Below are 16579 nucleotides of genomic sequence, written 5' to 3'. Positions count from 1 at the left end.
TGGTTGTCTCCATCTACTCCTTGTGGGCATCTCTGGGATGTTAATATTTTAAATAGTTTATTCAGTCCATAACCCTTCTACCACTGGGTTTCCTTATTCCCATCCATCACTTCTGTATCTTCTCACTTGTAGCTTGTCGAGAAAGTAATGATTGACGATTAACATGTAAAATATCTAGGAGCACTTACTATTGCATCCTTCAGACTCCTCCTCCTTGGCAGGCACTTTGTACACATAGTACTCAGCCAGAGTTGTGGGAAGGTTCCTCGTAGGGTAACATCCTTTCATACCCTCCCTGCTGTTGCAGAAGGTACACTGCATCTGTAAGATCAGAGGAGGCCTGAAATTTCCACACACTGCAGTCAGAATCCATACTGTGAATGGAAAACCCAGTAACCCTTGACCTTCAGGACGACACCTTGATTCAGCAGCTGGATTAAAGAAGCTCTTACTACAGGCAGGCAGGTGACAAAGCTGTTCTCACAGTTGGGATGAGCAGCAGGAGGATGTGCCCAGCAGTTATCTAAGAGCCTTTTAGCTGACCTTAGTCGTCCTGAGATTTTCTCTTGTGTTCAGCATCACTTGAATACTTCTGGGAGGATCTTGATGCTTGGGAAGATGCCCGGCACCCGTGGGGTGGGACATCCCTTGGGACAGCCCCCACACTGACACCGCGGGAGGCGTAGGCACAAACAAGAACAATAGTTCTGTTTTTCCTCCTTTAACCTGAAAGCAACCACGAGGATGCTATTTTCACCAGTCAGTGTATTATTGGACAAATATCATCCAAAAGATACAGGTCCATCTCTGTTATGAAATTGACAGGAGGTCAGATTGTCCTTCTAGACTAAAGAGTGAAAACCTCGGGTTCCTGGCAGGCCCAGGGTCAGCAGCTCCACCCTGTGACAGATCCCTGCTTACAGATGGGGCAACAAGATCTCGGGGTGCAGTGTAAACGCCGCAGGAAAGTCATGTTTTCAGTGACGTCGTTTTGTCTTGCAATCTTATCCTCCTTTTGTAAGCAAGGGTCTGAGTATTGGATGTTCCTTTCGGTGCTTATTGGAAAACCACTTGCAGAGTATGAACTCCATTCAAAACTGTAGAAAGTTTTAGTTTTTTGTTTGTCAGTTCTTCTAACATTCTCATGTAGCTGTGAATGGTTGTGACTGGTGCTCGTGTCTCTGCAGTAGGAATGCATCAATCTATACATCAGAATCCCTGTTGGGAGAGCTTTTAAAAGACAGTAACACTGGCGCCACCCAGCCCATGAGGTCTGAATGTTACATCCGAACCACTTTGTTGACTCAGCTCTCTGGAACTTCTTCATGATCACAGTTCTGTTTTTCTCTTCCTCGCCCTCTGTGTGACTCTGATTTCTGCAGTGTCATTGAAGTGATGGGCTTTCTTTTCCTGTGTTGACCGTTTTATGGTCTTTACTGTTGCTTGAGGCCATTCTAAATATGGAGGGGCTGGTTACATGGAAACTCTGTAGGGCTGGAGTCTGGGATAAGACCTGTGAACTGTGTCACAGGAGCTAGTGAAGGTCAGGGTGCTCTTGACCTTGCTCCGTTTCCTGTCCCTGTCATCTGGCTGAGGACAGCTATCCTGAGACCTAAGTCAGCAACGTCAAGGTGGCCGACTCTTCTAGAAGACCAGCCCAGCCAGCCTTCCCTGGGCATTCATACACAGGCACGGGCTTCGGTCCTTGGGATCCTGGAAAGCATAAAAATTGCCGGACTCGCTAGTGACAGACTTAGTACCTGCTGCACATCCCATAATAAGCTCTCGCTGGAGAAGATGTCAAGTGTCCAAGAGCCCTGATCCTGGCGGCCAAGACAAGGACAGGTTCTGAACAAGCAGAACCTGTGGAATAGCACACAGTGCAAGACCCTGTAGGTGCCTTCGCTTCATGTTCAGAAAAAGCCATCTCTTCCTCCTCTGATCTTGAGATTTTATATATTTTTGCCAGAGGAGCAGTCTCATAAACAGTGTGTGTGTTCTCAGCCCAGCTTCCTAGTCTTCGACCTCAGGACACTGAGAAGCACGCAGTCCTATCTCCCCGCTAGGGCAGAGCTGCCAGAGTATTTACAAGCTCCTGACGAAAGTCCACGGTGTTCTTTCAGCTTCTCTGTGGTGGTGGTCTCGGTGCGTGGCGGAGACCTCTGTGCGGTGGTGGGAAAGGCAGCGTTTCTTTTCTCGGTTTCAATGTGGATGATGTTTGCTGTTTGTTTCTGATAAATAGGCTTTATCGAGTTAAGGAAATTCCCTTTTATTCCTAATTTGCTAAAATTTGCTATTTTTTAATATCATGAGTACGTGTCGAACTCAAATGTTTTTCTGTTCTTGGGAGGGTTTTTCCCCTTTAATTTAGTCATATGATGAAATACTTAGGTTTTCTAATATTGGATAGTTTGCTGTGGGTTTTGGTGTTTTGGAACACTGTGTAAAGTGGGAATTACCTGGGAGTCCCATGTGGGTTCTGAGTTCTAGAGCAATCATGGGTCCCAGGTTTCCCAGCATGTTCCTGTGGCTGTCACTCTAAGAGCAGGTGCTGAGACAGAGCAGCATGCCAGGATGTGGGCTTAGAAGGAGCATTTTAACTTTTATCAAGCTCTGTTAGAATCATAATCATCATAATTCTGATGCCACTTAAAGGATAAAATTCAAAATTCCTAGCCTGGCGCCTGAGACCCTTCCTGATCTAGAGTCATGAGTGCTGTCCAGTGGTGGCGTGTCCTATGCCCTGCATTGTCCAGTAGAGAAGCCGCTGGCTGTATGTGGCTGTTGAGCACTGGAATGTGCCTGATGCAGTTGAGGAACTGAATTTAAAATCTCAGTTAAACTTAAATTTCAGTTGGAATGTAAACAGCACATGTAGCTAGCTGGTGCTTGCTCTTTGGTACAGCACACCTGTGCAGACGCACAGGCTGGGCATTCCCCAGCCTCCCTGCTGCCACCTCTGGCACCCTTACTGCTCTTAAGGTAGTTAGCTCACTACTCAATGGTGTACAAATCAGCCACATTTCTTAAGTCCAGCTCTGCCCAGCACGCCCCTCTCCTTCTCATCAGCCACTGGGCAGCGCTTGCTTTGGCTGGTTCCTTAGGACTCTGCTCCGAGCATCTCGGGTCAGAAGCCTTCTTGCCCCACCCAGCCTGTGACCCCAGCAACAGCGCAGGGCTTCCTGCTCCTCATCGCTCACGTCCACCCAGTGCACTGTGACAAGCGCCTCGAAGTAGGGGTGAAATCTTACTCATTTGTCCATTTTCAGGCCTTAGCCTGTGGTCAGATCTCAGAAAATATATGTTTTACATCAGGTTTAGTAAGTAGTCCATAGAAACGGGCGTGGCATGTTCACCGGACACAGAAAGGTCTTCACAACTATGGATGGGAGTTGGAGAGCACTGGGCAACAAGGGTCAGGGCAGGCCTGCGAGGGCACTTCAAGAGAATGCAGTTGGAGACGTTGGGGCAAGAGCAGCATCCTGAAAGCCTATTTCTCAGGAAGCGTGTCTTATGGCAGCAGTGGCTGGGCTGAGTGCAGCTCAAGTAGTGAGAGCCCAGGCTGAGAGGGGTGCCCTCCGTCACCCAGATTGGACCCTTCTTTCCCTCTGGTCCCTCTGAGGCCGTGCACATGCTCCCAGCAGGTCGCAGCACTTCTCAAGTGGAAAGCTTCCTTGCTTGGGAAGGTCAGGTCCTGGCCTCTGTAACCCTCCATTGCATCGGCCCTCTAGTGGGGTGTGAGGAGCCCATGTGACTTTATCATCAGAGGAAAGCTAAGTAGAGACCAAGAGTGTCACAGTGAGTCACAGTAGGCAAGGGCTGAGAAGTCAGTTGTGGAGAGATGAAAGGTCCAGAAGGCTCAAGAGTGCAGGCGCTGGTGGATGCATTCATTTCTCTAGGCAAAACCAGCAGTGACCTGGGTTCATGCTTCAGCTTGGGCAGGGGGTCAAGAGTGACCACGAACAGTTGAAAGTTGAGGAGGAGATGACTGGAGAGGAAATGTGGGAGCAGCATCGTTCAAACCCTGAGAAGGTAGTCAGTGAATGTAACAGGCGGTATGTATGATGTAGAGTGAGGGTGGTCCAGGTGGCCACGTGAGCGCCTTCTCTAGTGCTGGAAGGCGCTGCAGGCAGAGCCAGTGGGTGGACAGGGCATGGAGGTGCTGCAGGAGTGAATGCAAGGGCTGTCCTGAGAGAGGAGGGGGCTGCCTCTTGTCCAGGACAGGGGAGGACAGGCCAGGACAGGTGAGGTGGCCTTGGAGAGACCAGAGACAAACAGAGATGCTACATCGCAGTGTGTTGGTGACAGGAGGCAGGAGAGAGGGAATTCAGAGCAGGCTTAATACTGTTGCTTTTTCTTGTAGCCAGCAAAGCTAATGGAGCACCCTTGGGAGCTGGGGGTGGCAGCAGCCAGAAGACGCCACTGTTCGAGACGTACTCAGACTGGGACAGGGAGGTGAAGAGGACTAGCGCCTCGGGCTGGAGGGTCTGCTCCATCAACGAGGGCTACATGATTTCCACGTGGTGAGTTTGCTCTTGTAGGGTGCTCACTGCTGGGGTGCTTCTAGGAGTAGTTGTCAGACTCTGCCGTCATTGGTAACTGGATGGGAAACAGACGAGGGAGAGAGAAGGAGTCGATGCTTCTCGGTAGACTTGAGGGTCAGGTTGGGTTGGTGTGACTGGTGTTTCCTACCCCATAGCCTGTTGAGAGGACCAGGGTGGATTTTGTGTTTTTTTTAGAAATTGCATACATGTTTGATTAATAGTCATTCTAGACAATATTTCAAATGTTTCCTTTGGATTCTTCCTCTGCTATAATACAGCTTTTGGGATAACTGACCACGTTGCATCTGTTTTCGACTGTGTTTAGGCTCCTCAGTGTACCCACAGTGCTCACCAGGTGGGGTGCACATTAGTTAAAGTGGGGTCTGCAGAGCACGCTTGTCCCACTGGAAGCCAAGCTCTCACATCATGATTTGTGTTTTCATCTGCAGCCTCCCAGAGTACTTCGTGGTGCCGAGCTCGCTAGCAGATCAAGACCTGAAGGTCTTCTCCCACTCTTTTGTTGGAAGACGGATGCCAGTAAGTGAGGCCTGCTGGGTCTCTCCAATACTGTGTTCCACTTTCCAGCCGGTTAAGTAAAGACCCTGCTTCTCTCCTAGTTCTGGTGCTGGAGCCACTCGAACGGCAGTGCCCTCGTGCGCACGGCCCTTGTAAGAGACGTGCTGCAGCAGAGGAAGATCGAGCAGAGGTGAGTGGGCCACCGCCCTCGGAGCTTGGGGTATCTTTGTCGTTCTAGCTAGAGAGTCAGAAAGCACCATGTACTTCATACAAGCATTGCCATTGTGGAGAGGATGTAAAACGTATTAAAATTAACTCTCAGGTTATACTAAACGTAGTTTAGTTCTTTGGCATACAAGGATCTTATGTTGCTGACATCTTGCTGTAGTGTTGCCTCTAAAGAACTTTCAGAGTGCAGTGATTCCCGGTCAAGACACTGCAGAATGAATCAGGTTTTTCTTACAGTTCAGTGCGTCCTAGGTTTATCAAGTCAAACCAACTAAGATGGTGGCATAGTTAGCTCATAGTAGGTGCTCAAAACATATATGTTGAATAAAAGAATGAATAGTGACTCAAGGTTTTGTCTTTATTAGGATTTATAATGCAATAACTAAAAGTCATCCACAGAGAAGTGATGTCTACAAGTCAGATTTGGACAAGACCTTACCCAACATCCAAGATATTCAGGTGGCTTTTGTAAAACTTAAACAACTGTGTGTTAATGGTAATTTTATCCTCATTATATATATACATATGTAAACAATGACTAGGTGATTCTATGAGGCATTGTACAAGGCATGTCAGGAAAAATGACATTACTTAAAAATTTAGGAATAGTTAATAAGTAGAGGCTCATTGAGATACCTGTACAAATTATCATTATCTGAGACTGTCAGAAGCTCTTAGAAAATGAAGTTTAAGCTGCGTTTAGTTTTGGAGGAAAAGTGTCTGCTAGTAGAACAGCGTGCGACCTCACAAGTAAACTAAGACCCTAATGTGCTGAATTATGTTTTGAGCCACATGAGAATGTGTGCAGCCTCAGAGTTCCCATATTTTTGCTGGAGCACATGCTCACGGGGTGCTTCGATGTGCCTGCCCCTGGATGGCTGACTCACAGGAAAGGGCCCTTGGTGTGAAGGGTGCGCAGAGAGCCCCTCATCACTGGGCGGTGGAGAGGCAGCATGACTGGAAGGCGAGCTGGAGTGGGGCGGGTGTATGTTTGGAAACACAGCAACTGTATCTTTCAGCCATCCAGTACTTGGGGTGACTGGGGATGGGGTTTGGGAGGCAAGGGGCACCTTGAGACGAGCCAGGACAGGCCCTGGCAGGAAGATGCTCCCTTACCTGCAGGGTTGCACCAAGGCCATGTCAGCCAGGCAGTGGCAGCAGGGAGGGGTGGGAGGCAGGGAGGGCCAGGCCTCTGGTGGGGAGGCTGGGGAGGGAAGGCCAGAGTCAGGGAAGGCCAGGGTCAGCAGCTCTAGAAGGCAGAGATGGTCGGAGCCTCCGAGATTTCCCCGGAAGAGCCAGAGAGGAGACGGAGGCCTGGGGAGTGCTTGGTTCCATTCCTTATAGAACTGTAGTGCGACTTCTTAAATGTTTTTATTATTAAATGCAAATGCATTACACTTCTTGAAGCCAACTTTTAAGTATTAGAAACTGTGATGTATCATCTAACTCTCAATTTGATCATGTTAAGAAGCCCAGAAGTGTTATATTGAATATATATACGAGTGTATAGAATTACATACGGAATTATATTAATTGCAGAACCGTTTGAAGAAACTGAAGAGAAATGGCTATCTTCACTGGAGAATACACGGTGGTTGGAGTATGTAAGGTTTGTACAACTGCTTTCTTTTTCTCCTAACTCTTTATTTTGAAATAATTATATATCTGCAGGAGGTGCAAAAATATTACAAAGCCGTGCACTCCCTACCTGCTTCCCAGTGGTAACAGCTCACACAGTGGGTGATGGCTGTGGAGCCGAGGAGCTGACAGCAGTGTGAGCTGGGCCCTGTTCAGCATTGATAGACAGGTGTTCCTGTGTGCTTCTGTGTGGGCTCATCACGTTTTTAGACCCACGTGACCACCAACAGAGTCAGGATGCAGACCCCCCCATCACTACATCTCCCTCTTGCCACCCCTGGAGGGCTGCGCCCCCCTCCCCTACAGGTCCACCCCTGCCCCCACTCATCTCTTCTCTATCTCTGTAGTTGGGTGATTTCAAGAAGGTCATGTAAATTAGCAAAAGTTAATGAATTTCCCTGATACAGAAACCAAACTGTATTCATATAAATACTGAAGAAACTCAGAAAGGTTACAGAGACTACAAATGGGTATGGTGAGAGATTAGATTTGCTTGACTTCAAGTACTTTAAACAATATATCTGTAGTGGAAGTTTGGTTTTTAACCTGGTGTTTCCCTTTCTGTTTCCAGGGCATTTCTTAAACATGCAGCAGAACTCGTGTACGTGCTAGAGAGTAAGCGTCTGTCTGTAGTGCTGCAAGGTAACTCCTGACCACCGTGGTCCCTGGGCCATAGTATCTTGGGTGCTGTAGCTTTAGGGTACACTTTGAAATTAAGACATGTAAGTCCTCCAACCTTATTACCAAAATTGTCTTGGTTATTCTAGGTCCTTTGTATTTCTGTGTAACTTTTAGGATCAGCAAAAAGCCTACTGGGTTTTGGATAGGACTATGTTGAACTGGAGACTGGGGAGAATACTGTCTTAACGTGGAATCTCCCGATCCACGAAATGAATGTCTCTCCGTTTATTTGGATTTTCTTTCATGTCATGTCAGCTTTATAGTTTTTAGTGTAGAACCCTTGCACTTATTTTGTTAAATCTATGTTTTATTTTTGATGCTGTTGTGAATAGTTGCTTTTTTAATTTCATTTTCAGATGTATTGTGTACTCATTGTGTATAAAATTCCTTCAACCTTAGTAAACTCATTCATTAGTTTTATTAGTTGTTTATGGATTCTTCAGGGGTTTTATTTTACATATGGACACACATTGTCTGCAAATACAGTTACTGCTTGTTCCTCTCCAGTTTGAAATGCCTTGGATTTCTCTCTTGCCTGACTTCCCTGTGTAGAGCTTCCCGGACAACATTCAGTAGAAGTAACAGAACAGACATCCTTGTCCTGTTGCCCATCTTAGGAGGAAAGTGTCCAGGATCTCACTGGCAAGAGTGATGTTAGTTGTAGGTTTTTGTGGATTCCACTTGTCAGGTTGAAATTCCCTTCTCTTCCTAGATTGCTGAGAGTTTTTATCCAGAATAAATGTTGAATTTTAATCAGACAGATGCTTTTTATGTATCTAATGATATGATCATGTAATTTTTGTCCTTCATTTTTTATTATGGTGTGTTACTTTGTTGGGTGTTAAACCAGCCTTGCTTTTCTAGGATAAATTCTTGCATTCCTGAGATAATTTGGTTTGTTTATACTTTGTTGATGACATTACATATAAGGGATACTATATGATAGTTTTCTTCTGATTTTTGTGGCTGGCTTTGATATCAGAGTATTTCTGGTCTTATTATTAAAGGATATCAGATATGAAAGATGGGAGGGAAGCATTTGCCACCTTGTCGGATGATGGTGGATAGTTCCATTTCTCTTGTTCACCTCTGAGTCACCCTGTTGAGCTATCAGTGGAAAGATTGTGGGATATTTAATGCTGTTGCCAAAACAGGAATAGAATGGACTCTTGGGAGATTTTTACCACAGATGATTGACATGTAAAAAGAGTGAGGGCTATACTTCTGATATCTAGAAAACATTCATATGTAAAAGTCCATCTCTCCATTAAACATGAGTGTAAATGATCTGTAGGTAATATTTAGAGTTGCTGGCCTGAATGAAATGTCCTAACACGAATGATCTCGAAGGCCACTGCACACAGAACACTGCAGTGTATGCTCTACCTCCCCTTCCGTCCTTCTCTGAGCATGCTGCTGTGTACTGAGTGTTGTCTTTCCGTTTCACTGACAGAGGAGGAGGGAAGAGACCTGAGCTGCATCATAGCTTCTCTGGTCCAAGTGATGCTGGACCCCTATTTCAGGACCATCACTGGGTTTCAGAGTCTAATACAGAAAGAGTGGGTCATGGCCGGATATCCGTTCCTGGACAGATGCAACCACCTGAAGAGATCGGAGAAGGAGGTAACAAAACCTTTGTGCTTATCATCGGCCCTTCAGTGTGCACAGGGTGCAGCTGCGTCATCATGGGGAGAGAGACTGTGCGGAAGGGGACAAGGAAGCTTCTAAAACATTGCCTTCACTACATCCCAGCTTCTTAGTCCAAGACTGACCCGTGGATTAGAGTTCAAGTTGATGTGTTTATGAAGACTATCATAACTGTGTGATAGGCGACACTCTAAAAAGTAATCTGTTGAGTTTCTCTTAGTTGAAAACTGTTTGAAGAAATGCCATTAATACGGCAGGTCTTCCGTAAGTAGACAGTAGGCACATTAGGTGTTTTGGAAAACCAGCTTTGGAGTATCATAGTTTCTTAAAATGGGGTACGAGGGAGGCTGGGGGGCACATGTAAGACCTGCGAGGTTGGCAGGGCCTCGGGTCCTTGTGGGGCTGTGAGAGCCCTGCGGTGTCCCATGTCAGGGAGGCTCCTAAGAGCACTGCTGACTCGCTGTCGCATGTAACAGTCCCTGCCATCTGAGGAAGCCCCAGCAGGGAATGCTTCCCGTGTTGACTCTGACTCATCAAGGCACACTGGGTGGGTGCAGGGGCTGCTGCCAGCTGCTGCATTGAGGGCGTGCCCTGGGACCCCAAGGCCACACCAGCCAGTTTCTGAAACCCAGTTATGTCTCTGGATGCTGACTAAAGGGTCAGCCAAAAGTTGTTACAGAAGCTGCTTTATGGTTTGGAGGTTTTTGTTTTAAATGTTCTGAAGAACTATTTCCAGGTTTGGCTTAAACATGTATTTCCCTGTTCCCCCTTCACAGGGTGATTCCCTGCCTGTCTTTCTGGTTCACCACTTAAGCGTGGTGGACTTGTTGGACAGAGAGGTGCTGAGACACGTCCCAGGTCAGGCTCGGTCTCAGGGTGGCCATGGCTGTCTAGTCTACTCATGTATGCTGAGCTCAGCTTCGGGGCCACGCACACAGGCCTCACTGTCTACTAATCTCTTCCTTCACGTCAGTGAGAAGTTTGGGGGTAGATGTGGGCCCTGCAGGCCAGCACTGAGTAATCTCATTTCCCCGTGTGTCTGCCAGGCTCCCGTGTTCCTGCTCTTCCTGGACACCACGTGGCAGCTGCTGGAGCAGTGCCCAGCGGCCTTCGAGTTCTCTGAGACTTACCTGGCGGTGCTGCACGACAGCACCCGTGTGGCCCTGTTCGGCACCTTCTTGTTCAACTCTCCACACCAGCGTGTGCAGCAGAGCACGGTGAGCACCCGCTGTGGCATCGTGCAGTAGCTGCCTCCTGTTAAACTGTCTCAGTTGTGAATACCGTTTTAAGCTGTAATTTCAGATGGATAACAGTCCAGGAACCTGAACCTGTTGCATTTGTGAGTGAGCATTCTAGGTGTTTCTCTCTGATATTTATTGAAAGATGCAGCTTATTTTAACCACCGTAAATGTTGTACTTTTGTATTTATATGTTCACGTTTGAGCTGTCTGAATGGGTAATTGGTAAGATCCTGTTTGAAAACATTTATTTCCTAGGACAGTAGAATAAAAGGGGTATAAAGCAAATGATTTTTCTTTGAGAATTCTATGGGGAAGGAATTTGAGAGGAAATACAGGCATGATGCAAGACTGGAACTCTTGCTAGGCACTGCTTACTGAGTATCCTCAGACCCTGATGCTGTGGGGCAAGTCACTTTTACATAGGCCTGTCAGCTTCCTCTCCCAACTCTTAACCCAGAGGAAGAACCGTGACTAGGGAGGGTCTCAAGCCAGACTTGAAACCAGCTTCTGGTTGCCCTGGTGGAGCCTTCTGGAACCACGAGTTCTGTCTTATCCATGTCTGGAGCAGTGGGTGTAGCCACAGAAGCTGCAGTGCCCAGAAGGACGCTCTCATGGGCCTTCAGGAAGACTGTAAGAGGGGCTGCCTTCACAGTGAGCTGTGGCCCTAGCCAGGGCTGGGACTCTGCTGAGTCTGAGTTCCTGATCTGTGAAGCTGCTGCCTCAAACCAGCAGCTGAGCATCCTGAAGACGCATGCTGTTCAAGACTGTGGGTGTGAGCATTTAAGGAGAGGGTTTGTTCAGGCCACTGCGCCAGGGTGAGCTCCCTCCACGAGTTCACACTCATGAACATGCTCACTACCCAAGGCCCCCCTCCTCCTTATGCAAGGGCCATGCCCTCCTCGTGCCAGCTGCCAGCAACATCTGTTCTGGGGAGCAGAGTGTGCTGCTCCAGAGGGGTGGGAATCGCCCTCATTCAGAAAATTTCACTCGTATAATGATGAACAGCTCATCAAAAAGGAAGTTATCAATGAGAAAATCTTGAGTTTGGCATTTTTCACAAATGTTCAAATATTTTATTTTGCAGGAATTTGCTATAAGCAAAAACATCCAGCTGGGTGATGAGAAGGGTTTAAAATTCCCCTCCGTTTGGGACTGGTCTCTCCAGTTTACACCAAAGGATCGCACCCTTTTCCACAACCCCTTCTACATTGGAAAGAGCACGCCTTGTGTGCAGAATGGTTCTGTGAAGTCCTTTAAAAGGACAAAGGTAAACTACAAAAACGCACTAATGGTGGAAACCTGGTGTTTGCTCACACATAACCAAAAACATCTTTTTCAGAAGAGAGTATTGAAAGTCCAGGCACGTCCCACAACAGCATTGCTAATGCAGGTTTGAGGGGTCATTTGCTTTCTTTCTTTTATGGCTGTGCCGTACAGCTCAGGAGATCTTAGTTCCCCAACCAGGGATTGAACCTGTACCCTTAGCAATGAGTGGGAGGAGTCTTAGCCACACAAAGTTTTTTTCATTATTATATTTGTGATGGTGATCTGTGACCAGTGATCTCTGATGTGACTATTGCAGAAAGATTACAACTCGCTTAGGGCTCAGATGAGGGTTAGCATTTTTAGTAGTAAAAGTATTTAAGGTGTGCACATTGTCTTTTTAGACATAATGCTGTTGCACACTTAATAAATTACCATATACTGGAAACATAACTTACATGTGCCGGGAAACCAAAAACCTGGTGTGACTTGCTTTATCGCGAATCCACTGTCTCCCAGAGGTCTGCCTATGACAGATTGAATATATCAGCTCCACCCCCATACAGACCACAGCCTGGCAAAGTCAAGGCCCAAGTGTCCAACTTCAGTGGAGGAGGATTGGAGCAAGTATTACCAAGGGAGGGACAAAATGTCCTTTAAGGTTGAAATTCTACCTGAGTGTATGTTCACCATCACACTTTTACCATCTCTCTGAAAGGGGAAGCTCCAGGAGAATAATGCTAGAATCTCTCTGTACAGAAAAGCTACAGCTCCACACTGAGAGGAATGCCAGCCTCCTTAAAGAACGGCATCATCAGTGAGCAGGAGTTACGGCCAAGGAGAAACTCACTAATCCTACAGGTGAAGCCAGCGCCTCTGGAGCCGAGGGACAGCCAGGACTGGGGTGTGGAGCAGTTCTTCCAAGAACGGGCCTCCAGGCCAGCCGACCTGCATGGGACTATCCTGCCACGTCTCTCAGGGGCACACATCAAGCTGTGGAAACTCTGCTATTTCCGCTGGGTCCCCGAGGCCCAGATCCAGCACGGGGGCTTCATTACAGCCTTCCACAAGCTCTCACTGCTGGCCGACGAGGTGGACGTTTTGAGCAGGGCGCTGCGACAGCCCCGGGGTGGCCCCACGCCAGCCCCTGGCCCCGAGCAGGCCCCAAGCAGGCTGTACTTCCACGCTGGCGGCCCACACGACACCCCAGGCACGCCGGACTTCCTCTCGTCCTCCTTCCCCTTCTCCCCAGTGGGCAATCTGTGCAGGCGGAGCATTTCAGGGACACCACTGAGCAAGTTTCTCAGTGGGGCCAAGATATGGCTGTCCACTGAGACCCTCGCCAATGAAGACTGACCATCCTGAGGGACGAGCGGGACTGCCTACCCATGTGGGGCCGAGATACGGCTGTCCACCAAGACCCTCACGTGGAGACCAAGGGGGTCTTCCTGCACGTCCTGAGGGGTGAGCACAACTCCTGCCCTAGATGTCGGACATGCTCATCATTATCTGTAACAACTGAGATTTGCACTAATTCTTAAAAAAACGTTGAATTATGTTTCCTTCACAGTTTTTTAAAAGACAGGCCTAACTTTTGTTATTTATGTTCTCTTTCTCTCATGCGGGGTCTGGCTCATTTTTAGGTCATTTGCAGGCAGACATTCCCACGGTTTTATTACTGTGATCAGACTAATCAGGTTTTGTGTGTGGCATTTGTCTAACCACCTACTAAAGCTTCCCTGATCCTTGGTTGGATTAGCAGCCCGAGCAGCAACCATCAGGAGAGTCAAGAACTAGTGTCGTGTGTTTTCAAGAAGTATCCAGCAGACCCCAGTGGGTGTTCATGGGTATTTGTGCATTTTGCTGGTCACTTTCATTATCTCTAGTTGAACTCACCTTAGAGTTGTGTGTTCCCACACTGTAATTTATTTTAGATTGCTGTCTGGGACCGTAGATCACTGTGTTTTAAAATCATGAGTTTGCTTAGGGCTAACTTTAAAATGATGTGCACTGTGGACTTCAAAAGCATTTGCTATAGATAATATAATTAAACTTAGAAGTGCCTTTGATTAACTATTAAGATATGAATAACGCAGAGTAGAACAATTTGAGTTAGGATATCAGAGTCCCACCGCACATCAGAAGGAGGCTAGTCACGAAGCCTCCAGCTGAGAGTCAACTGGACACCCCAGGTTTGGGGGTGGGGGGGAGCGGAGCCAGCATTGGCAGTGTTACTGAGACCCAGCCACTCTGGGCACCTGCCCCTGGAAAGGGGTGGTGAGCTCAGGAGTCAGGTCACCTGCAGGGAAGGACAGAGTGCCGGCACTTGGGGAGGGAGGACAGGTGCGTAGAGGTGGACTTCTCTCAGGATATTGCCATTTTAACCAAGAGCACCTGCCCCGCCCCACCTGTGACAGCAGCGCTGAGGAGACAGACAAAGACAGGTGTGCTCTTGTCTGAGCTCCTGATGGCAGGTGTGTCACGGGAGCTGCACCAAAGCTGCAGGGCGAGAGCATGAGCTCATAGCGGCCATGCTGGTCAGAGTCTCCACACCCTTCACTTTTGGGAAAAGATGGATGTTTGAAATGTGGCTGTCATATCGTTGTCTTAAACTGCCATCTTATTTTTCTCAAAAAATGTTTAAAGTGTGCAGTTAGATTATGTCCTTTTCTAAAACAGGTTTTTTCAAAAACAGTGCTTTACCTTCATATGTAAGAAATAGATATTTCTGTTTGAATTACTTGCCTTTAAAAAATTGTTGGATAATGTCTCTGGATTTAAAAGGATGGAAGTTCCTATGCAGTGTCTAAGGAAATCCATCTTGTGGATAAACCCAATGTTTCTCCCAACCTGCCGAGAAAATAAGGGCTTTTTTAGTTTACGTAAGTAGCACTGTTGCCACTAAACATTTTATAGTCCTTGACTGGAACCAGCTCCAGCCCCCTGAAAACCCCAAAGCCCATCTTGCCACTGCAAAGTGTAACAGTTCTTCCCTATTTTTCACTAGGCTGCTTTTTAATTATTACAAATTGTCTTAATTTGTTACTGTTTTTTCAGGTTAAGCATTTATTTCTCTATAGCTTTCTTCCCTATCACATTTATTTCAATTGTTTTAGTAAATGTTTTTACCTTGCAAGTTTTAAAATGATTAGGTACTCTTAATGCTGTTTTAAAGTAGAAAATGTGCATATTTTTGTATGATAATCAAATGTAAAATAGTTTTTTGTTTTATTTTTGCTGAACAGTTGTTATATCATGATTATTGTGCCACACTTTATCGTGCATAATATGAACAACAACTATCCCGGCATTAAGTCCTAGCCCCTGCAGAGCCACTGGCCTCATTGCTGGCCCAGGATATGGGGACAGAGTCCGAGGGCAGCACCGGCCATGGATGCCCAGCTTCTGCTGACAGGGCCATGCGGGCAGACTCTCGGCTAGGACCTCAAGGTGTAAAGTGTCTTACTGTTGTTTGTGATGGAAACCAACTTTAAAACCAAAAGTGTCTAACTTTATTTAAGAAAGTATATTAATTTGTGCTAACAGAGGGTGAAAATTGTCCAACGCATACTTCAACAAACTATTCTTGCTATAGCAGTAACCTCGAGTAGCTGAAACTTGATTTTGAAAAAAAATGAAAACCTTTGTGCCTAAAATTGATTGTGACCTGCATTAAAGTAGGATGGGCAGGAAGGTGAGAGATTATGTTTTCCAGCAGTGATGAATGTGAAGGAAGTGCTGAGTGCTAATAAAATGTCCATAGAAATGGTTTCCTTTGTTATTGATGTGAGAGGCGGGATGTTTTCTTCTAGCTGCTGCTTGTGTCTCGTCCCTCCTCTAAACCTCAGTTCACAACTGGCTGTCGTCACAGCATGGGGGTTCATGGACCAGGCCCTAACTCGGCCTTGCACTGTATACATTAAAAAACTGGGGAGTGGTGTTTCCTTAAGAAGATCAGGGAGTAGGATCCTGGCCGAGCCGCCCAGGCCTCCCATCCTGATCAGTCCCTTCCTGTGTCCATTCCCCTCCCCACCCTGCCCAGGGCTCTGCACACCTTGGAGACACTGCAGGTTGGTTCCACACAACCACAGTAAAGTGAGTATCATCACAGTCTGCAAGTCATGTGAATTTCCTGGTTTCTGAGTACATATAAAAGTGATGCTTCTGGTATACTATAGTCTATTAAGTGTGCATTATATCTAAAAGAAGTGTACACTCCTTTTAAGTATTTTAAAATACTTTCCTGCTGAAATATACTAACCATCAGCTGAACCTTCTGCAAGTCAAACTATAACAAATATAATAACAGAGAAGTCTGAAATCTGTGAGAATCACTGGAATGTGACCGAGACCCAAAGTGAGCAATGCTGGAAGGATGGTGCTGACAGACCTGCTCGATCCAGGGCTGCCCCAGATCTTGGATCTACAAAAACAGTAGTGCTAAAGTGGGTTCTGCCAGCGTGGGAGACTGCCTCAGTCATCGGGGACATCCCCAAGGGTCAAGACGGAAAGGGACAACTAAATGCCTCTGGTAGCGAGTGTCCCTCCCCATGGTGATGCAGGCCCAACTGGAGCAAGCGTTGACAGAAATAACAAGGCACTTGATGACAATGTGTTTCTTAATTCCTAAAAAAATCAGAGAAATCAGAAAACATATAAATTCAAGAATCTGTTTCTAATATATTTTTTAGAAAGAAACATTGTGTGCTACTTTCATAAAAGACCAAAAGTTGTGAATCATCTCGTTTTGCAGTTTTCCAGTTTTCTGTAAATATAACTTAATAACATAATGCATTCAGCTCCTGAAACAGCCACCAAGGT

General features: G+C 46.7%; 1 protein-coding gene across 1 annotated transcript in view; it reads left to right on the top strand.

The window, feature by feature from the left end:
- MTMR10 (myotubularin related protein 10) overlaps positions 1 to 15527 on the top strand; it is a 38390-nt gene extending 22863 nt beyond the window's left edge. The window contains exons 7-16 of the mRNA XM_065906842.1: positions 4364 to 4523; positions 4994 to 5081; positions 5162 to 5250; positions 5654 to 5784; positions 6828 to 6897; positions 7498 to 7568; positions 9061 to 9230; positions 10301 to 10471; positions 11580 to 11762; positions 12518 to 15527. Coding sequence (XP_065762914.1) covers positions 4364 to 4523; positions 4994 to 5081; positions 5162 to 5250; positions 5654 to 5784; positions 6828 to 6897; positions 7498 to 7568; positions 9061 to 9230; positions 10301 to 10471; positions 11580 to 11762; positions 12518 to 13114 — 1730 coding nt within the window. The 3' untranslated portion in view covers positions 13115 to 15527. The remainder of the gene's footprint in view (positions 1 to 4363; positions 4524 to 4993; positions 5082 to 5161; positions 5251 to 5653; positions 5785 to 6827; positions 6898 to 7497; positions 7569 to 9060; positions 9231 to 10300; positions 10472 to 11579; positions 11763 to 12517) is intronic.
- Positions 15528 to 16579: the final 1052 nt, after the last annotated feature.

Source organism: Muntiacus reevesi, chromosome 15 (assembly GCF_963930625.1).
Source record: "Muntiacus reevesi chromosome 15, mMunRee1.1, whole genome shotgun sequence".
Classification (NCBI taxonomy): domain Eukaryota; kingdom Metazoa; phylum Chordata; class Mammalia; order Artiodactyla; family Cervidae; genus Muntiacus; species Muntiacus reevesi.
The sequence above is the reverse complement of the archived record's forward strand: the minus strand, read 5'-3'. Positions and strand labels throughout refer to the sequence as shown.